General features: G+C 43.8%; 1 protein-coding gene across 3 annotated transcripts in view; it reads left to right on the forward strand.

Annotated features, from left to right (window-relative positions):
- Window positions 1-23,932, forward strand: part of ifih1 (interferon induced with helicase C domain 1) — a 107,713-nt gene that overhangs the window by 53,603 nt on the left and 30,178 nt on the right. For all 3 annotated transcript variants that reach the window (XM_061971764.2, XM_061971766.2, XM_061971765.2), the window contains 4 exons: window positions 15,816-16,033; window positions 19,204-19,305; window positions 19,367-19,490; window positions 19,547-19,762. In XM_061971764.2, the coding sequence (XP_061827748.1) occupies window positions 15,816-16,033; window positions 19,204-19,305; window positions 19,367-19,490; window positions 19,547-19,762 (660 nt within the window). The remainder of the gene's footprint in view (window positions 1-15,815; window positions 16,034-19,203; window positions 19,306-19,366; window positions 19,491-19,546; window positions 19,763-23,932) is intronic.

The raw sequence follows: 23,932 nt of genomic DNA on the forward strand, positions 1-23,932 counted from the left end.
CGAAGAAGGCGGAAGCCTCGGCGGGGAGCCCGCTGGAGACGATGAAGAAGGCGGCGGCCTCGGCGAGGAGCCCGCTGGGGACGAAAGAGATGGCGGCTGCACAGTAGGATACAATAAAGATGGCGGCTGCACAGCAGGTGATGGAAAAGATGGTGGCTGCACAGCAAGAGATGAAGAAGATGGCGGCGACTGCAGAGCAGGAGACGGAGAACACGGTGGCGTCTGCAGACCCACTGGAGAGGATGGCGCCGTCTGCAGAATCTCTGGAGAGGATGGCGCCGTCTGCAGACTCACTGGAGAGGATGGCGGCGTCTGCGGTGGCCTCACTGGGAAAGGTGAGAGCTGTCGCACAGCTGATCTTAGCCCCCCCACCCTTCAAGGGACGGATCCCAGGCGTCCCCAAAAAGGCCAACAGACGACAGGGATGCGTGGAGGGGAGCTTGAAAAGAGGCAAAACATCTCTTCGATTCGGCCATCAGTGCCAAAATCTTGTTAAGCCTCTCTCGCATTGAAATCTCTGCGGGGTCACTCACTGGCTGGATCATTCTGTCAGGAATTGCTGTTGGCCTTGAACCCCAAGATGCAGAGATGGCAGGCGTAGCGCAGGAAAACATGACTTTAATGTCAAAATGCAGGGAAAACAGGAACTAGGAGACAGGAATCACTGACAAAACAAGATCACCAGGACAGAAAGTGGTTTTAAACACAGGAAAACCCAAACATAACCAAACTGTCAGTAGTATGGTTACTCTTTGATGGGAGCGTAGTGAAACTTGTAGTTTTCTTCAATAAAATAACCCTGGGCTTTTATAGGTGAGCTCATAGTGATTCTGTAGGACTTGCAAGGTGGTGTGGAGCTGCGAGGAAGATGCTGACTTGTGTTGTCGTCCCAACGGAAGGCCTTTACCTTTTTACGGACTTGGTTGTTGTGATCCCAAGGTGCAGGAGACAGCGTGCAGGTATTCAAATATAAGACAAAACAAATGACGTGTGCAGCTGGGAGTGCACTTGAAGTGTAGGGAAAGCATAGCTGCTGCGGGCGCCCAGGAAACGGCCACACTCTAGGCAGACGAGAGGACCGCGCGCGGGCGCCTGATGGCCGATTGTGCAACCGACAAGCTGGAGGTCACAGAGGCGGCGAGGATTCCGCTGGAGACGAAGAAGGCGGAAGCCTCGGCGGGGAGCCCGCTGGAGACGATGAAGAAGGCGGCGGCCTCGGCGAGGAGCCCGCTGGGGACGAAAGAGATGGCGGCTGCACAGTAGGATACAATAAAGATGGCGGCTGCACAGCAGGTGATGAAAAAGATGGTGGCTGCACAGCAAGAGATGAAGAAGATGGCGGCGACTGCAGGGCAGGAGACGGAGAACACGGTGGCGTCTGCAGACCCACCGGAGAGGATGGCGCCGTCTGCAGAATCTCTGGAGAGGATGGCGCCGTCTGTGGAGAGGATGGCGCCGTCTGCGGTGGCCTCACTGGGAAAGGTGAGAGCTGTCGCACAGCTGTCCCTTCAAGGGACGGATCCCAGGCGTCCCCAAAAAGGCCAACAGACGACAGGGATGCGTGGAGGGGAGCTTGAAAAGAGGCAAAACATCTCTTCGATTCGGCCATCAGTGCCAAAATCTTGTTAAGCCTCTCCCGCATTGAAATCCCTGCGGGGTCACTCACTGGCTGGATCATTCTGTCAGGAATTGCTGTTGGCCTTGAACCCCAAGATGCAGAGATGGCAGGCGTAGCGCAGGAAAACATGACTTTAATGTCAAAATGCAGGGAAAACAGGAACTAGGAGACAGGAATCACTGACAAAACAAGATCACCAGGACAGAAAGTGGTTTTAAACACAGGAAAACCCAAACATAACCAAACTGTCAGTAGTATGGTTACTCTTTGATGGGAGCGTAGTGAAACTTGTAGTTTTCTTCAATAAAAATATCTCTGGGCTTTTATAGGTGAGCTTATAGTGATTCTGTAGGACTTGCAAGGTGGTGTGGAGCTGCGAGGAAGATGCTGACCTGTGTTGTCGTCCCAACGGAAGGCCTTTACCTTTTTATGGACTTGGTTGTTGTGATCCCAAGGTGCAGGAGCCAGCGTGCAGGTATTCAATATACGACAAAACAAATGACGTGTGCAGCTGGGAGTGCACTTGAAGTGTAGGGAAAGCATAGCTGCTGCGGGCGCCCAGGAAACGGCCACACTCTAGGCAGACGAGAGGACCGCGCGCGGGCGCCTGATGGCCGATTGTGCAACCGACCAGCTGGAGGTCACAGAGGCGGCGAGGATTCCGCTGGAGACGAAGAAGGCAAAAGCCTCGGCGGGGAGCCCGCTGGAGACGATGAAGAAGGCGGCGGCCTCGGCGAGGAGCCCGCTGGGGACGAAAGAGATGGCGGCTGCACAGTAGGATACAATAAAGATGGCGGCTGCACAGCAGGTGATGAAAAAGATGGTGGCTGCACAGCAAGAGATGAAGAAGATGGCGGCGACTGCAGGGCAGGAGACGGAGAACACGGTGGCGTCTGCAGACCCACTGGAGAGGATGGCACCGTCTGCAGACTCACTGGAGAGGATGGCGCCGTCTGCAGACTCACTGGAGAGGATGGCGGCGTCTGCGGTGGCCTCACTGGGAAAGGTGAGAGCTGTCGCACAGCTGACCTTAGCCCGCCCACCCTTCAAGGGACGGATCCCAGGCGTCCCCAAAAAGGCCAACAGACGACAGGGATGCGTGGAGGGGAGCTTGAAAAGAGGCAAAACATCTCTTCGATTCGGCCATCAGTGCCAAAATCTTGTTAAGCCTCTCTCGCATTGAAATCCCTGCGGGGTCACTCACTGGCTGGATCATTCTGTCAGGAATTGCTGTTGGCCTTGAACCCCAAGATGCAGAGATGGCAGGCGTAGCGCAGGAAAACATGACTTTAATGTCAAAATGCAGGGAAAACAGGAACTAGGAGACAGGAATCACTGACAAAACAAGATCACCAGGACAGAAAGTGGTTTTAAACACAGGAAAACCCAAACATAACCAAACTGTCAGTAGTATGGTTACTCTTTGATGGGAGCGTAGTGAAACTTGTAGTTTTCTTCAATAAAAATAACTCTGGGCTTTTATAGGTGAGCTTATAGTGATTCTGTAGGACTTGCAAGGTGGTGTGGAGCTGCGAGGAAGATGCTGACCTGTGTTGTCGTCCCAACGGAAGGCCTTTACCTTTTTATGGACTTGGTTGTTGTGATCCCAAGGTGCAGGAGACAGCGTGCAGGTATTCAATATACGACAAAACAAATGACGTGTGCAGCTGGGAGTGCACTTGAAGTGTAGGGAAAGCATAGCTGCTGCGGGCGCCCAGGAAACGGCCACACTCTAGGCAGACGAGAGGACCGCGCGCGGGCGCCTGATGGCCGATTGTGCAACCGACAAGCTGGAGGTCACAGAGGCGGCGAGGATTCCGCTGGAGACGAAGAAGGCAAAAGCCTCGGCGGGGAGCCCGCTGGAGACGATGAAGAAGGCGGCGGCCTCGGCGAGGAGCCCGCTGGGGACGAAAGAGATGGCGGCTGCACAGTAGGATACAATAAAGATGGCGGCTGCACAGCAGGTGATGAAAAAGATGGTGGCTGCACAGCAAGAGATGAAGAAGATGGCGGCGACTGCAGAGCAGGAGACGGAGAACACGGTGGGGTCTGCAGACCCACTGGAGAGGATGGCGCCGTCTGCAGAATCTCTGGAGAGGATGGCGCCGTCTGCAGACTCACTGGAGAGGATGGCGGCGTCTGCGGTGGCCTCACTGGGAAAGGTGAGAGCTGTCGCACAGCTGACCTTAGCCCGCCCACCCTTCAAGGGACGGATCCCAGGCGTCCCCAAAAAGGCCAACAGACGACAGGGATGCGTGGAGGTGAGCTTGAAAAGAGGCAAAACATCTCTTCGATTCGGCCATCAGTGCCAACATCTTTTTAAGCCTCTCTGCCATTGTAATCTCTGCGGGGGTCACTCACTGGCTGGATCATTCTGTCAGGAATTGCTGTTGGCCTTGAACCCCAAGATGCAGAGATGGCAGGCGTAGCGCAGGAAAACATGACTTTAATGTCAAAATGCAGGGAAAACAGGAACCAGGAGACAGGAGTCACTGACAAAACAAGATCACCAGGACAGGAAGTGATTTTAAACACAGAACAACCCAAACATAACCAAACTGTCAGTAGCACTTCTGACAGTAGCCCCCTCTTCCTATAACGTATTTCAGATGTTAAGTTTAACAAAAAGTCCAAAACCAAAGGAGGGTGGAGGTAGGAATGTCGGAGGGTTTGCCAAACTGCGCCCCTGTCTCAAGAAGCCGACCATCAGTCCAGGCCATGTGCCCCCGCAGTCAGCAGGGAAGAGCCAGGTGGCGGCGGCGAGTTGAACGTCACTGCATCTGGCGAGGCGGGCGCCCACGAAATAACGAGAAGGTAGACGCGAGTGGCCACGGTACACCAGCAGCTGCAATCGTCCTTGCCCAGGTCCTTGGCATAGATGCTGAGTGCGCGGAGGACGTCCATGAAACGGCCACACTCTAGGCCGACAATGTTCTGGGTGTGGGCGCCTGATGGCCGCTTGTGCGACCTACAAGCTGGAGGTCGTGGAGGCGGCGAGGAGCCGGCTGGAGACGAAGAAGGCGGCGTCCTCGGCGAGGAGCCCGCTGGAGACGAAGAAGATGGCGGCTGCCCAGCAGAAGATGAAAAAGATGATGGCTGCATAGCAAGAGATGAAGAAGATGGTGGCTGCACAGAAGGAGATGAAGAAGATGGCGGCGGCTGCACAGAAGGAGACGAAGAAGGTGACGGCGATTGCACAGCAGGAGACGGAGAACATGATGGCGTCTGCAGACCCACTGGAGAGGATGGTGAAGTCTGCTGAATCTCTGGAGAGGATGGCGTTGTCTGCAGAGTCACTGGAGAGGATGTCGGCGTCTGCGGTGGCCTCACTGGGAAAGGTGAGAGCTGTGCCTCAAGGGACGGATCCCAGGCGACAGGGATGGAGGGAGGGGAGCTTGAAAAGAGGCAAAACATCTCTTGGATTCGGCCATCAGTGCCAAAATCTTTTTAAGCCTCTCTGCCATTGAAATCTCTGCGAGGTCACTCACTGGCTGCATCATTCTGTCAGGAATTGCTGTTGGCCTTGAACCCCAAGATGCAGAGATGGCAGGCGTAGCGCAGAAAAACATGACGTCAATGTCAAAATGCAGGGAAAACAGGAACCAGGAGACAGGAATCACTGACAAAACAAGATCACCAGGACAGGAAGTGATTTTAAACACAGGAAAACCCAAACATAACCAAACTGTCAGTAGCACTTCTGACAGTAGCCCCCCTTCCTATAACGTATTTCAGATGTTAAGTTTAACAAAAAGTCCAAAACCAAAGGAGGGTGGAGGTAGGAATGGCGGAGGGTCGCCAAACTGCGCCCCTGTCTCAAGAAGTTGACCATCAGTCCAGGCCATGTGCCCCCGCATTCAGCGGGGAAGAGCCAGGTGGCTGCGGCGAGTTGAACGTCGCTGCATCTGGTGAGGCGGGCGCCCACAAAATGGACGAGAAGGCAGACGCGAGTGGCCATCGTACACCAGCAGCTGCAATCGTCCTTGCCCAGGTCCTTGGCATAGATGCTGAGTGCGCGGAGGACGTCCATGAAACGGCCACACTCTAGGCCGACGATGTTCTGGGTGTGGGCGCCTGCTGGCCGCTTGTGCGACCTACAAGCTGGAGGTCGTGGAGGCGGCGAGGAGCCGGCTGGAGACGAAGAAGGCGGCGTCCTCGGCGAGCAGCCCGCTGGAGACGAAGATGATGGCGGCTGCCCAGCAAAAGATGAAAAAGATGATGGCTGCATAGCAAGAGATGAAGAAGATGGTGGCTGCACAGAAGGAGATGAAGAAGATGGCGGCGGCTGCACAGAAGGAGACGAAGAAGGTGACGGCGATTGCACAGCAGGAGACGGAGAACATGATAGCGTCTGCAGACCCACTGGAGAGGATGGTGAAGTCTGCAGAATCTCTGGAGAGGATGGCATCGTCTACAGAGTCACTGGAGAGGATGGCGGTGCCCCCCCCCCCCCCCCTCAAGGGACGGATCCCAGGCGTCCCCAAAAAGGCCCACAGACGACAGGGATGGGTGGAGGGGAGCTTGAAAAGAGGCAAAACATCTCTTCGATTCGGCCGTCAGTGCCAAAATCTTGTTAAGCCTCTCTGCTATTGAAATTTCTGCGGGGTCATTCACTGGCTGGATCATTCTGTCAGGAATTACTGTTGGTCTTGAACCCCAAGATGCAGAGAAGGCAGGCGTAGCGCAGGAAAACATGACTTTAATGTCAAAATGCAGGGAAAACAGTTACCAGGAGACAGGAATCACTGACAAAACAAAAGCACCAGGACAGGAAGTGATTCTGAACACAGGAAAACCCAAACATAACCAAACTATCAGTAGCACTTCTGACAGCCTAAACAGACTTAATTACTAAACATGAACAGGTGCGCTGGCAACCAAAGTAAAGACAACAGGAAGTGGAAGCTAGAAAATAAGAGGCCAAGACTAAACAGTCACGGTAGGCGTGACACGTTGTTCTGCAGTTTATGCAATGTTCAAAAGAAAAAGGAACAGGTTTGGTTTTCCTACCAACACGTCTGTGTCATTGTCTGTTCCAAAAGAAGTTGACACACTCCAATTCTTTTAAATCTTTGTTGCTCAATCATTTTAGATTCCAGCTTCCTGGAAAGATTATTGAATGGAGTCAAAGCACTCAAATAGTTGAGTCATTCTGGTGTTTTGCAGAAATGTAGCATATTGACCAGACTCAAATAATTTTCTTATTCCAGGCACCAGTAGAATTAAAACTAGACCACAATAAAAAAGGACATTTTATTTCTTAGGGTTAGGGTTAACCCTAACCCTAACCCTAACCCATAACTTTTATGGACAACATTTCAGTCAAGGCGTTGAGAGGATCCGGTTTGGTGGCTGCAGGATTAGGTCTCTGCTTTTTGCAGATGATGTGGTCCTGATGGTTTCATCTGGCCAGGACCTTCAGCTCTCACTGGATCGGTTCGCAGCACCTCCAAGTATGAGTCCATGGTTCTCGCTCGGAAAAGGGTGGAGTGCCATCTCCGGGTTGGGGAGGAGACTCTGCCTTAAGTGGAGGAGTTCAAGTAGTTCTTGTTCATGAGTGAGGGAAGAGTGGATGGTGAGATCGACAGGCAGATCGGTGCGGCGTCTTCAGTAATGCGGATGCTGTATCGATCCGTTGTGGTGAAGAAGGAGCTGAGCCGGAAGGCAAAGCTCTCAATTTACCGGTCAATCTACGTTTCCATCCTCACCTATGGTCATGAGCTTTGGGTTATGCCCGAAGGGACAAGATCACGGGTACAAGCGGCCGGAATGAGTTTCCTCCGCCAGGTGGCGGCTCTCTCCCTTAGAGATAGGGTGAAAAGCTCAACCATCCGGGAGGAGCTCAAAGTAAAGCTGCTGCTCCTCCGCATGGAGAGGAGCCAGATGAGGTGGTTTGGGCATCTGGTCAGGATGCCACCCAAAGGCCTCCCTAGGTAGGTGTTTAGGGTACGTCCGACCGGTAGGAGGCCACGGGGAAGACCCAGGACACGTTGGGAAGACTATGTCTCCCGGCTGGCCTGGGAACGCCTCGGGATCCCCCGGGAGGAGCTGGACAAAGTGGCTGGGGAGAGGAAAGTCTGATCTTCTATGCTTAGGCTGCTGCCCCCGCGACCCGACCTCGGATGACCCGACCTCAGATAAGCGGAAGAAGATGGATGAATGGATTCTATTTCTTAGCTGCTGACTCGGCTTCATTGGTAGCATCGTAACATTTTGGATACACATGTTACAAACTGAGTACCCTAATGCAGTGTTTTTCAACCACTGTGCCACAGTCGTGAGATACAGTCAGGTGTGCCGTGGGAGATGATCTAATGTCAAAAAATATATTTTGCAAACTGGTAATTATAGTCTGCAAATAATGTGTTGTTGTTGTGTGTCGGTGCTGTCTAGAGCTCGGCAGAGTAACCGTGTAATACTCTTCCATATCAGTAGGTGGCAGCCTGTAACTAATTGCTTTGTAGATGTCGGAAACAGCGGGAGGCAGTGTGCAAGTAAAAAGGTGTCTAATGCTGAGACCAAAAATAAACAAAAGGTGAGTGCCCCTAAGAAAAGCCATTGAAGCTTAGGGAAGGCTATGCAGAATGAAACTAAAACTGAACCGGCTACAAAGTAAACAAAAACAGAATGCTGGACGACAGCAAAAACTTACTGTGGCGCAAAGACGGCGTCCACAATGTACATCCGAACATGACATGACAATCAACAATGTCCCCACAACGAAGGATAAAAACAACTGAAATATTCTTGATTGCTAAAACAAAGTAGATGCGGGAAATATCGCTCAAAGGAAGACATGAAACTGCTACAGGAAAATACCAAAAAAAGAGTAAAAGCCACCAAAATAGGAGCGCAAGTCAAGAAGTAAAACACTACACACAGGAAAACAGCAAAAAAGTCCAAATAAGTCAGGGTGTGATGTGACAGGTGGTGACAGTACACCTACTTTGAGACAAGAGCTATAGTGATGCATGATTGGTTATGCTTTAAAGTCATATCCAACAATTGCGACGACGACTTTTTACTGTCAACTGAGTTTCGTTTTTTAATGATTTCTGCTGGTGGTGTGCCTCCGCATTTTTTCCAACGCAAAAAATGTGCCTTGGCTCAAAAAAGGTTGAAAAACACTGACTTAATGGGATGCACCCAGAAAATGTGTTAGTTAAGGTGGTGTCTCTCCAGGGGGGTAGAGGGTGGGTGGGTGTAAAGAACAGCGTAACTCGGCCTGTCGCCCGTCACGTCTCCATCTTATCGCTGCCACCACAGCCTGGAGGCGGCAATAGACTACAGACTGCGGTGAAGTAGGCCGACTTCGTCGCGTGAACAAGCCTACACATTTTGGTTGTGTTTTCCGCTCCATATGCTGAATGCCGACATACTATATATATCTCGATATTTTTTCCGTAAAGTAAAAACAATACACAAAACAGTCCTAGTTACCTGAGATACTAAGTATGTCATTATTATGACTTAGTAAGTCAAAATATTGACTTACTAATTTACTAAGTCAAAATAATGACTTACTAAGTCAAAATAATGACTTAATAAGTCAAATTAATGACTAAGTAAGTGTTTACAATAAGCGTTTGAAAAAATAGTTAAAAGTGGGGCCACATGCTGACATATGCTCAACTCATCATGTTTAATTTATTACAGTATTTGAGAAGCCTGTATCCATCCATCCATCCATCTTCTTCCGCTTATCCGAGGTCGGGTCGCGGGGGCAGCAACCTAAGCAGGGAAGCCCAGACTTCCCTCTCCCCAGCCACTTCGTCCAGCTCCTCCCGGGGGATCCCGAGGCGTTCCCAGGCCAGCCGGGAGACATAGTCTTCCCAGCGTGTCCTGGGTCTTCCTCCTACCGGTCGGACGTGCCCGAAACACCTTCCTAGGGAGGCGTTCGGGTGGCATCCTGACCAGATGCCCGAACCACCTCATCTGGCTCCTCTCCATGTGGAGGAGCAGCGACTTTACTTTGAGCTCCCCCCGAATGACAGAGCTTCTCACCCTATCTCTAAGGGAGAACCCCGCCACTCGGCGGAGGAAACTCATTTCGGCCGCTTGTACCCGTGATCTTGTCCTTTCGGTCATGACCCAAAGCTCATGACCATAGGTGAGGATGGGAACATAGATCGACCGGTAAATCGAGAGCTTTGCCTTCCGGCTCAGCTTCTTCTTCACCACAACGGATCGATACAGCGTCCGCATTACTGAAGACGCCGCACCGATCCGCCTGTCGATCTCACGATCCACTCTTCCCCCACTCGTGAACAAGACTCCGAGGTACTTGAACTCCTCCACTTGGGGCAAGATCTCCTCCCCAACCCGGAGATGGCACTCCACCCTTTTCCGGGAGAGAACCATGGACTCGGACTTGGAGGTGCTGATTCCCATCCCAGTCGCTTCACACTCGGCTGCGAACCGATCCAGTGAGAGCTGAAGATCTTGGCCGGAGGAAGCCATCAGGACCACATCATCTGCAAAAAGCAGAGACCTAATCCTGCAGCCACCAAACCAGATCCCCTCATCGCCCTGACTGCGCCTAGAAATTCTGTCCATAAAGGTTATGAACAGAATGGGTGACAAAGGGCAGCCTTGGCGGAGTCCAACCCTCACTGGAAACGTGTCCGACCTACTGCCGGCAATGCGGACTAAGCTCTGACACTGATTATACAGGGAGCGAACTGCCACAATAAGATAGTCCGTTACCCCATACTCTCTGAGCACTCCCCACAGGACTTCCCGGGGTACACGGTCGAATGCCTTCTCCAAGTCCACAAAGCACATGTAGACTGGTTGGGCAAACTCCCATGCACCCTCAAGGACCCTGCCCAGAGTATAGAGCTGGTCCACAGTTCCACGACCAGGACGAAAACCACACTGTTCCTCCTGAATCCGAGGTTTGACTATCCGGCGTAGCCTCCTCTCCAGTACACCTGAATAGACCTTACCGGGAAGGCTGAGGAGTGTGATCCCACAATAGTTGGAACACACCCTCCGGTTCCCCTTCTTAAAGAGAGGAACCACCACCCCGGTCTGCCAATCCAGAGGTACCGCCTCCGATGTCCACGCGATGTTGCAGAGGAAGCCTGTAGTCGATTTTTATAATGTAAATGTTATATTGGGAAGTTGTTAAGGCGGCCGCCTTAACAACAAAGCTCTGCGGGAAACTCTGGGATGAACGAGGAGTTTCTTTTGGGATGTTTTCTATAATGGTTTTCCATGAAGTTTTCTATATGCATATCATGTATTTCATTTAGATTTTTTGTGGCTTGATGTAGGGCTTTAGGTCGGTGATTCATTTTGGTAATTTTTATTAGCATTATATTATATATAGAGGGAGCTATAGCTATTCTAGCGGTGCCAATGTTTACATGATCGACTGATCAGCTGCTTCCTCGTTTCCTTGCTCGTCAAACTTTATTCTAGCCCATAAATCATGCGTCTCACCTGGATAGTAGAAGGACGAGAACGTATTCCGACGAATTGGTACACTTTGATAGCCAATTCAAACACACACGAAAAGATGCTTGGTTCCACCACCCTTTTCTTTGCAGGGATGATGAGTCATTTTTCATCTAAATGGGAATATATGAACATCCTAACAGTCGGCATCCTAATGAAAGCAGACATTGTACAGTAAGTGATGCTTTATTATGTGTTTTGGCTCTCGTGAAGTCTCCAGTGAGCACTCATCAGTGGTATAGCTAGGATGAAAAAAAAGTGAACGTTGTGATGTGTTTTGAAATGGATGCGCAGTGTATGCTTAAAATGAGCAAAATATGTAAATATTAAATGTTATTATAAATGTGCCTGTTACTACATTACATATTTACTTACATCATGTATATAAAACCTAATAGGTTTTGGATATTTTTTAAAGTCTTTATAGGTTCCCTTAGGCCAGGGGTCGGCAACCCGCGGCTCTCGAGCCGCATGCGGCTCTTTGGCGCCGCCCTAGTGGCTCTCTGGAGCTTTTTCAAAAAATGTATGAAAAATGGAAAAAGATGAGGGGAAAAAAAATCTATTTTTTGTTTTAATATGGTTTCTGTAGGAGGACAAACATGACACAAACCTCCCTAATTGTTACAAAGCACACTGTTTATATTAAACATGCTTCACTGATTCGAGTATTTGGCGAGCGCCGTTTTGTCCTACTAATTTTGGCGGTCCTTGAACTCACCGTAGTTTGATTACATGTATAACTTTCTCCGACTTTCTAGGACGTGTTTTATGCCACTTCTTTTTCTGTCTCATTTTGTCCACCAAACTTTTAAGGTTGTGCATGAAAGGTGAGTTTTGTTGATGTTATTGACTTGTGTGGAGTGCTAATCAGACATACAGGTAAAAGCCAGTAAATTAGAATATTTTGAAAAACTTGATTTATTTCAGTAATGGCATTCAAAAGGTGTAACTTGTACATTATATTTATTCATTGCACACAGACTGATGCATTCAAATGTTTATTTCATTTAATTTTGATGATTTGAAGTGGCAACAAATGAAAATCCAAAATTCCGTGTGTCACAAAATTAGAATATTACTTAAGGCTAATACAAAAAAGGGATTTTTAGAAATGTTGGCCAACTGAAAAGTATGAAAATGAAAAATATGAGCATGTACAATACTCAATACTTGGTTGGAGCTCCTTTTGCCTCAATTACTGCGTTAATGCGGCGTGGCATGGAGTCGATGAGTTTCTGGCACTGCTCAGGTGTTATGAGAGCCCAGGTTGCTCTGATAGTGGCCTTCAACTCTTCTGCGTTTTTGGGTCTGGCATTCTGCATCTTCCTTTTCACAATACCCCACAGATTTTCTATGGGGCTAAGGTCAGGGGAGTTGGCGGGCCAATTTAGAACAGAAATACCATGGTCCGTAAACCAGGCACGGGTAGATTTTGCGCTGTGTGCAGGCGCCAAGTCCTGTTGGAACTTGAAATCTCCATCTCCATAGAGCAGGTCAGCAGCAGGAAGCATGAAGTGCTCTAAAACTTGCTGGTAGACGGCTGCGTTGACCCTGGATCTCAGGAAACAGAGTGGACCGACACCAGCAGATGACATGGCACCCCAAACCATCACTGATGGTGGAAACTTTACACTAGACTTCAGGCAACGTGGATCCTGTGCCTCTCCTGTCTTCCTCCAGACTCTGGGACCTCGATTTCCAAAGGAAATGCAAAATTTGCATGGTTGGGTGATGGTTTGGGGTGCCATGTCATCTGCTGGTGTCGGTCCACTCTGTTTCCTGAGATCCAGGGTCAACGCAGCCGTCTACCAGCAAGTTTTAGAGCACTTCATGCTTCCTGCTGCTGACCTGCTCTATGGAGATGGAGATTTCAAGTTCCAACAGGACTTGGCGCCTGCACACAGCGCAAAATCTACCCGTGCCTGGTTTACGGACCATGGTATTTCTGTTCTAAATTGGCCCGCCAACTCCCCTGACCTTAGCCCCATAGAAAATCTGTGGGGTATTGTGAAAAGGAAGATGCAGAATGCCAGACCCAAAAACGCAGAAGAGTTGAAGGCCACTATCAGAGCAACCTGGGCTCTCATAACACCTGAGCAGTGCCAGAAACTCATCGACTCCATGCCACGCCGCATTAACGCAGTAATTGAGGCAAAAGGAGCTCCAACCAAGTATTGAGTATTGTACATGCTCATATTTTTCATTTTCATACTTTTCAGTTGGCCAACATTTCTAAAAATCCCTTTTTTGTATTAGCCTTAAGTAATATTCTAATTTTGTGAGACACGGAATTTTGGATTTTCATTTGTTGCCACTTCAAATCATCAAAATTAAATGAAATAAACATTTGAATGCATCAGTCTGTGTGCAATGAATAAATATAATGTACAAGTTACACCTTTTGAATGCAATTACTGAAATAAATCAAGTTTTTCAAAATATTCTAATTTACTGGCTTTTACCTGTATTTGGTCACTGCATGACTGCAAGCTAATCGATGCTAACATGCTATTTAGGCTAGCTATATGTACATATTGCATCATTATGCCTCATTTGTAGCTATATTTGAGGTCATAAGTCCTCTTAATTCAATTTATATCTCATGACACACTATCTGTATGTAATATGGCTTTTATTTTTTTGCGGCTCCAGACAGATTTGTTTTTGTATTTATGGTCCAATATGGCTCTTTCAACATTTTGGGTTGCCGACCCCTGCCTTAGGCTCTATTGTAAGCGAACCTTTAATCGCATTTATTTACTATTTAGGTTTTGGGGATTTTCACTGTGCTGATGAGCTATGTCTCCTTTAATTATAATTGTTGCCCTAACATTTTTATTTATTTTTTTTTACATTTTTTCTACATGTTTAAATTTTTAAATGTTTTTTTTTTAAATGTTTTATTTATTTTTCTAATTATTATTATTATTTTATTTTGTTTAATTATTTTGTATTGCTTTGTTTATTTTCCTATGATACTGTACTGAGTCTTTGATTTATTTTGTACAATTTTGCATTTTGTCTATTTGTGCACTTTCATTTTTGAAGTTGTTCTTGATGTATTGACATGTCAATTGATTGACAGCGGTGACTATTTAAGTGCATCACTTCCTTGAAAATTGCACATGACGAAGACATTTTCCAAACCGCTCTGTGTTTGGTAGCGCCGCCACAGTTTGTATTAAAATTATTAGAAGAACGCGAGTGTTGTGTAAATGGTAAATAAAAAGAGAATACAATGATTTGCACATCCTTTTCAACTTATATTCAATTGAATAGACTGCAAAGACAAGATATTTAAAAGTTTGAACTGGAAAACTTTGTTATTTTTGGCAAATATTAGCTCGTTTGGAATTTGATGCCTGCAACATGTTTCAAAAAAGCTGGCACAAGTGGCAAAAAAGAGTGAGAAAGTTGAGGAATGCTCATCAAAGACTTATTTGGAACATCCCACAGGTTAATAGGCTAATTGGGAACAGGTGGGTGCCATGATTGGGTATAAAAGCAGCTTCATTCACAAACAAGGACGGGGCGAGGGTCACCACTTTGTCAACAAATGCCTGAGCAAATTGTTTAAGAACAACATTTCTCAAGCAGCTATTGAAAGGAATTTAGGGATTTCACCATCTACGCTCCGTAATATCATCAAAAGGTTCAGAGAATCTGGATATATTGTATCACTGCACGTAAGCAGCAAGGCTGAAAACCAACATTAATTGCCCGTTACCTCCGATCCCTTCGATCAAAAAAGCGACATCAGTGTGTAAAGGATCTCACCACATGGGCTCAGGAACACTTCAGGAAAACCACTGTCAATAATTACAGTTGGTCGCTACATCTGTAAGTGCAAGTTAAAACTCTACTATGCAAAGTCACAGCCATTTATCAACAACACCCAGAAACGCCGCCGGCTTCGGTGAGCCCGAGCTCATCTAAGATGGACTGATGCAAAGTGGAAAAGTGTTCTGTGGTCTGACGAGTCCACATTTCAAATTGTTTTTGGAAACTGTGGACGTCTTTCCTCCGGACCAAAGAGGAAAAGAACCATCCGGATTGTTCTAGTGTAAAAGGCAGCATGTGTGATGGTATGGGGGTGTATTAGTGCCCAAGGTATGGGTAACTTACACATCTGTGAAGGCACCATTAATGCTGAAAGGTACATACAGGTTTTGGAGCAACATATGTTGCCATCCAAGCAACGTTATCATGGACGCCCCTGCTTATTTCAGCAAGACAATGCCAAACCATGTGTTACAACAGCGTGGCTTTGTAGTAAAAGAGTGCGGGTACTAGACTGGCCTGTCTGTAGTCCAGACATTGAAAATATGTGGTGCAATATGAAGGCTAAATATGAGAAGGGAGACTGTTGAACAACTTAAGCTGTACATCAAGCAAGAATGGGAATTAATTCCACTTCAAAAATGTGTCTCCTCAGTTCCCAAACCTTTACTGAGTGTTGTTAAAAGGAAAGGCCATGTAACACAGTGGTAAAAATGCCCCTTTGACAACTTTTTTGCAATGTGTTGCTGCCATTAAATTCTAAGTTCATGATTATTTGCAAAAAAAAAGAAGTTTCTCAGTGTGAACATGAAATATCTTGTCTTTGCAGTCTATTCAATTGAATATAAGTTGAAAAGGATTTGTTGTATTCTCTTTTTATTTACCATTTACACAACGTGACAACTTCACTGCTTTTGGCTTTTGTACAATTCATCTGTTTGTCTTTTCCTGCTAGATATCTCCCTGATGATAATAGACGAGTGCCATCACACCAAGAAGGGGGAGGTCTACAACCAGGTGATGATGCAACACCTGAAGCAGAAGAACGTAAACACCAAGCTGAGGAAGGAGCAGAAGGAGACCGTGCCGCTTCCTCAAATCCTCGGCCTCACCGCCTCACTCGGGGTCGGCGACGCGACGAGGCTGGAAACGGCGGAGAAAAACATTCTGCAGGTGAGGACCGAGCACGTTTGACTGTGGAGATCAGCTCGTTTGAACAAAATATATTTTCACAAAATATACAAAGCTCTCTAAAAACATCCTTCGATAAATGTAGTATCGAGTAACATTCATAATAACATGTAATATTTACATATTTCCATCATGCTGTAAGTATATATGTAGTATCTAGTAACATTCATAATAACATGTAATATTTACATATTTTCATCATGCTGTAAATATCAATGTAGTATCTAGTAACATTCATAATAACATGTAATATTTACATATTTTGATCATGCTGGAAGTATATGTGTAGTTTGTACTAACATTAACAATAACATGTAATATTTACATATTTTGATCATGCTGTAAGTATGTATGTAGTATCTAGTAAAATTCATAATAACATGTAATATTTACATATTTTGATCATGCTGTAAGTATATATGTAGTATCTAGTAACATTCATAATAACATGTAATATTTACATATTTCCATCATGCTGTAAGTACATATGTAGTATCTAGTAACATTCATAATAACATGTAATATTTACATATTTTCATCATGCTGTAAGTATATATGTAGTATCTAGTAACATTCATAATAACATGTAATATTTACATATTTTGATCATGCTGGAAGTATATGTGTAGTATGTACTAACATTAACAATAACATGTAATATTTACATATTTTGGTCATGCTGTAAGTTAATATGTAGTAACTAGTAACATTCATAATAACATGTAATATTTACATATTTTGATCATGCTGTAAGTATGTATGTAGTATCTAGTAAAATTCATAATAGCATGTAATATTTACATATTTTGATCATGCTGTAAGTTAATATGTAGTATCTAGTAACATTCATAATAACATGTAATATTTTTATATTTTGATAATGCTGTAAGCATATATGTAGTATTTATTAACATTCATAATAACATGTAATATTTACATATTTTGATCATGCTGTAAGTATATATTCAGTATGTACTAACATTAATCAATCAATCAATCAATCAATCTTTATTTATATAGCCCTAAATCACAAGTGTCTCAAAGGGCTGCACAAGCCACAACGGCATCCTCGGTACAAAGCCCACATAACATTAATTATTAATTAATTAATTATTAATTAATTAACAATAACATGTAATATTTACATATTTTGGTCATGCTGTAAGTTCATATGTAGTAACTAGTAACATTCATAATAACATGTAATATTTACATATTTTGATCATGATGTAAGTATGTATGTAGTATCTAGTAAAATTCATAATAACATGTAATATTTACATATTTTGATCATGCTGTAAGTTACTATGTAATATCTATTAACATTCATAATAACATGTAATATTTACATATTTTGATCATGCTGGAAGTATATGTGTAGTATGTACTAACATTAACAATAACATGTAATATTTACATATTTTGGTCATGCTGTAAGTTAATATGTAGTAACTAGTAACATTCATAATAACATGTAATATTTACATATTTTGATCATGCTGTAAGTATGTATGTAGTATCTAGTAAAATTCATAATAGCATGTAATATTTACATATTTTGATCATGCTGTAAGTTAATATGTAGTATCTAGTAACATTCATAATAACATGTAATATTTATATATTTTGATAATGCTGTAAGTATATATGTAGTATTTATTAACATTCATAATAACATGTAATATTTACATATTTTGATCATGCTGTAAGTATATATTCAGTATGTACTAACATTAACAATAACATGTAATATTTACATATTTTGGTCATGCTGTAAGTTAATATGTAGTAACTAGTAACATTCATAATAGCATGTAATATTTACATATTTTGATCATGCTGTAAGTATGTATGTAGTATCTAGTAACATTCATAATAACATGTAATATTTACATATTTACATCATGCTGTAAGTATATATGTAGTATCTAGTAACATTCATAATAACATGTAATATTTACATATTTTCATCATGCTGTAAGTATATATGTAGTATCTAGTAAAATTCATAATAGCATGTAATATTTACATATTTTGATCATGCTGTAAGTTAATATGTAGTATCTAGTAACATTCATAATAACATGTAATATTTATATATTTTGATAATGCTGTAAGTATATATGTAGTATTTATTAACATTCATAATAACATGTAATATTTACATATTTTGATCATGCTGTAAGTATATATTCAGTATGTACTAACATTAACAATAACATGTAATATTTACATATTTTGGTCATGCTGTAAGTTAATATGTAGTAACTAGTAACATTCATAATAACATGTAATATTTACATATTTTGATCATAAATGTAAGTATGTATGTAGTATCTAGTAAAATTCATAATAACATGTAATATTTACATATTTTGATCATGCTGTAAGTTACTATGTAATAGCTAGTAACATTCATAATAACATGTAATATTTATATATTTTGATCATGCTGTAAGTATATATTCAGTATGTACTAACATTAACAATAACATGTAATATTTACATATTTTGGTCATGCTGTAAGTTAATATGTAGTAACTAGTAACATTCATAATAACATGTAATATTTACATATTTTGATCATGCTGTAAGTTACTATGTAATATCTAGTAACATTCATAATAACATGTAATATTTATATATTTTGATCATGCTGTAAGTATATATGTTGTATCTATTAACATTCATAATAACATGTAATATTTACATATTTTCATCATGCTGTAAGTATATATGTAGTATCTAGTAACATTCATAATAACATGTAATATTTACATATTTTGATCATGCTGGAAGTATATGTGTAGTATGTACTAACAATAACAATAACATGGGTTCAATCCCGGGCTCGGGATCTTTCTGTGTGGAGTTTGCATGTTCTCCCCGTGACTGCGTGGGTTCCCTCCGGGTACTCCGGCTCTCCTACCACCTCCAAAAACATGCACCTGGGGATAGGTTGATTGGCAACACTAAATTGGCCCTAGAGTGTGAATGTGAGTGTGAAAGTTGTCTGTCTATCTGTTTTGGCCCTGTGATTTGCCTAATAGTGAGCCCTGGGAGGCTAGAATGCAAACCTGAAGACAACCTTTGCCTAATAGTGATCTGGTTGAAAAAATGTTGCAAAAACTTTGAGAAATCTCTTGTTGCAGATTTGTGCCAACTTGGATGCCTGTCAAATCCTGACCGGGGATCTGGGGAAATATAGAAATGAACCCAGCAAAAAAATGGTTCTCGTTGAAGACAAAAATAAGGTGGGTCAGAATTTCTAGGATCCATTTTTCTGTGGTCTCAACAGCCGTATCGTACTTCCAGGATCCCTTCGGTGACGTCATCAAGAAAATCATGAACAGTATTCATACTCATTCCCAGCTGAGCCCCACCTGCGAGTTGGGCTCCCAGAACTACGAACAGTGGGTGGTCCAGACGGAGCGGAAAGGTGAGTGCACCTGTCGTGCGATTTGTGTTCCACTGGTGACCGCCCACTCCCCACAGCTGCCAAGGAGGAAGATCCAAAGGTGCGGATTTGCGCTGAGCACCTGCGCCGCTACAACGAGGCCATGCAACTCAGCAACACCATTCGCATGTGCGACGCCTTCAGCTTCCTGAACAAACACCACGAGGAGGAGCTGAAGAGCAAATGCAGCCCCGAGGAGGAGCACGTCATAAACATCACCGACACCGAGAGACTCCTCTTCAATCTCTTCACAGGTATCACCGGTTGTTTCCGTTTCCGTAAACGTATTTAACATATGAATACACTGCAAAGATACTTATAGTCATGAGCACCACGCACAGAGGGTCTGACACATGGATATTAAAATCCCCCATTATAATTATATTAACTGCGTGCGTCACTAGATCAGCGACGAACTCTGAAAAATCACTGATAAAGCCTGAATAGGGCCCAGGTGGGGGCGATAGATAACAGCCAGATAAACAGGTAGCGGTGTGACAAACCTCATAGTTAGCACCTCAAAGGATTTGTATTGATTACTTACACAACCCAAAACCAGTTAAGTTTTAGCACGTTGTGTAAATGGTAAATAAAAACAGAATGCAAGGATTTGCTAATCCTTTTCTACTTATATTCCATCGAATGGACTGCAAAGACAAGATACGCAACCTTCGAACTGATAAACATGGTTATTTTTTGCAAATATTTGGAATTTGATGCCTGCAACATGTTTCAAAAAAGCTGGCACAAGTGGCAAAAAAGAGTGAGAAAGTTGAGGAATGCTCATCAAACACTTATTTGGAACATCCCACAGGTGAACAGGCTAATTGGGAACACGTTATACGTTCAGTTTAACGAGAATGTTGCAGCACTTAACAAAAGTTGGAGATATACTAAGATCCTATCAAGTGATGCACTTTTATAGCTTCCTCACCGTGATCAAGATGTTGATTTAAGCCCACAATTAGATGCACAATATATAGATATAACGTATTTAACATATGAATACACTGCAAAGACAAGATACTTATAGTCATGAGCACCACGCACAGAGGGTCTGACACATGGATATTAAAATCCCCCATTATAATTATATTAACTGCGTGCGTCACTAGATCAGCGACGAACTCTGAAAAATCACTGATAAAGCCTGAATAGGGCCCAGGGGCGCGATAGATAACAGCCAGATAAAGAGGTAGCGGTGTGACAAACCTCATAGTTAGCACCTCAAAGGATTTGTATTGATTACTTACAAAACCCAAAACCAGTGAAGTTTTAGCACGTTGTGTAAATGGTAAATAAAAACAGAATGCAATGATTTGCTAATCCTTTTCTACTTATATTCCATCGAATGGACTGCAAAGACAAGATACGCAACGTTCACACTGGTAAACATGGTTATTTTTTGCAAATATTAGCTCGTTTGGAATTGGAGGCCTGCAACATGTTTCAAAAAAGCTGGCACAAGTGGCAAAAAAGACTGAGAAAGTTGAGGAATGCTCATCAAAGACTTATTTGGAACATCCCACAGGTGAACAGGCTAATTGGGAACACGTTATACGTTCAGTTTAACGAGAATGTTGCAGCACTTTAACAAAACTTGGAGATATACAAAGATCCTATCAAGTGATGCACTTTTATAGCTTCCTCACCGTGATCAAGATGTTGAATTAAGCCCACAATTAGATGCACAATATATAGATATAACGTATTTAACATATGAATACGCTGCAAAGACAAGATACTTATAGTCATGAGCACCACGCACAGAGGGTCTGACACATGGATATTAAAATCCCCCATTATAATTATATTAACTGCGTGCGTCACTAGATCAGCGACAAACTCTGAAAAATCACTGATAAGGCCTGAATAGGGCCCAGAGGGGCGATAGATAACAGCCAGATAAAGAGGTAGCGGTGTGACAAACCTCATAGTTAGCACCTCAAAGGATTTGTATTGATTACTTACAAAACCCAAAACCAGTTAAGTTTTAGCACGTTGTGTAAATGGTAAATAAAAACAGAATGCAAGGATTTGCTAATCCTTTTCTACTTATATTCCATCGAATGGAGTGCAAAGACAAGATACGCAACGTTGGAACTGGTAAACATGGTTATTTTTTGCAAATATTAGCTCGTTTGGAATTTGATGCCTGCAACATGTTTCAAAAAAGCTGGCACAAGTGGCAAAAAAGACTGAGAAAGTTGAGGAATGCTCATCAAAGACTTATTTGGAACATCCCACAGGTGAACAGGCTAATTGGGAACACGTTATACGTTCAGTTTAACGAGAATGTTGCAGCACTTTAACAAAACTTGGAGATATACAAAGATCCTATCAAGTGATGCACTTTTAAAGCTTCCTCACCGTGATCAAGATGTTGAATTAAGCCCACAATTAGATGCACAATATATAGATACAACGTATTTAACATATGAATACGCTGCAAAGACAAGATACTTATAGTCATGAGCACCACGCACAGAGGGTCTGACACATGGATATTAAAATCCCCCATTATAATTATATTAACTGCGTGCGTCACTAGATCAGCGACAAACTCTGAAAAATCACTGATAAAGCTTGAATAGGGCCCAGGGGCGCGATAGATAACAGCCAGATAAAGTGGTAGCGGTGTGACAAACCTCATAGTTAGCACCTCAAAGGATTTGTATTGATTATTTACAAAACCCAAAACCAGTGAAGTTTTAGCACGTTGTGTAAATGGTAAATAAAAACAGAATGCAAGGATTTGCTAATCCTTTTCTACTTATATTCCATCGAATGGACTGCAAAGACAAGATCCGCAACGTTGGAACTGGTAAACATGGTTATTTTTTGCAAATATTGGCTCGTTTGGAATTTGATGCCTGCAACATGTTTCAAAAAAGCTGGCACAAGTGGCAAAAAAGACTGAGAAAGTTGAGGAATGCTCGTCAAACACTTATTTGGAACATCCCACAGGTGAACAGGCTAATTGGGAACACGTTATACGTTCAGTTTAACGAGAATATTGCAGCACTTTAACAAAACTTGGAGATATACAAAGATCCTATCAAGTGATGCACTTTTATAGCTTCCTCACCGTGATCAAGATGTTGAATTAAGCCCACAATTAGATGCACAATATATGGATATAACTTATTTAACATATGAATACGCTGCAAAGACAAGATACTTATAGTCATGAGCACCACGCACAGAGGGTCTGACACATGGATATTAAAATCCCCCATTATAATTATATTAACTGTGTGTGTCACTAGATCAGCGAAGAACTCTGAAAAATCACTGATAAAGTCCGAATACGGCCCAGGCGGGCGATAGATAACAGCCAGATAAAGAGGTAGTGGTGTGACAAACCTCATAGTTAGCACCTCAAAGCCTGAAGACAACCTTTGCCTAATAGTGAGCCATGAGAGGCTAGAATGCAAACCTGAAGACAACCTTTGCCTAATAGTGAGCCATGAGAGGCTAGAATGCAAACTTGAAGACAACCTTTGCCTAATAGTGAGCCATGAGAGGCTAGAATGCAAACCTGAAGACAACCTTTGCCTAATAGTGAGCCATGAGAGGCTAGAATGCAAACTTGAAGACAACCTTTGCCTAATAGTGAGCCATGAGAGGCTAGAATGCAAACCTGAAGACAACCTTTGCCTAATAGTGAGCCAAGGGAGGCTAGAATGCAAACCTGAAGACAACCTTTGCCTAATAGTGAGCCATGAGAGGCTAGAATGCAAACCTGAAGACCATCTTTGCCTAATAGTGAGCCATGAGAGGCTAGAATGCAAACCTGAATACAACCTTTGCCTAATAGTGAGCCATGAGAGGCTAGAATGCAAACCTGAAGACAACCTTTGCCTAATAGTGAGCCATGAGAGGCTAGAATGCAAACCTGAAGACAACCTTTGCCTAATAGTGATCCATGAGAGGCTAGAATGCAAACTTGAAGACAACCTTTGCCTAATAGTGAGCCATGAGAGGCTAGAATGCAAACCTGAAGACAACCTTTGCCTAATAGTGAGCCATGAGAGGCTAGAATGCAAACCTGAAGACAACCTTTGCCTAATAGTGAGCCATGAGAGGCTAGAATGCAAACCTGAAGACAACCTTTGCCTAATAGTGAGCCATGAGAGGCTAGAATGCAAACCTGAAGACATCCTTTGCCTAATAGTGATCCTTGGGAGGCTAGAATGCAAACCTGAAGACATTTGCCTAATAGTGAGCCAAGGGAGGCTAGAATGCAAACCTGAAGACATCCGTTGCCTAATAGTGAGCCATGAGAGGCTAGAATGCAAACCTGAAGACAACCTTTGCCTAATAGTGAGCCATGAGAGGCTAGAATGCAAACCTGAAGACAACCTTTGCCTAATAGTGAGCCACGAGAGGCTAGAATGCAAACTTGAAGACAACCTTTGCCT

This window comes from Nerophis lumbriciformis, linkage group LG13 (genome assembly GCF_033978685.3).
Source record: "Nerophis lumbriciformis linkage group LG13, RoL_Nlum_v2.1, whole genome shotgun sequence".
NCBI lineage: Eukaryota > Metazoa > Chordata > Actinopteri > Syngnathiformes > Syngnathidae > Nerophis > Nerophis lumbriciformis.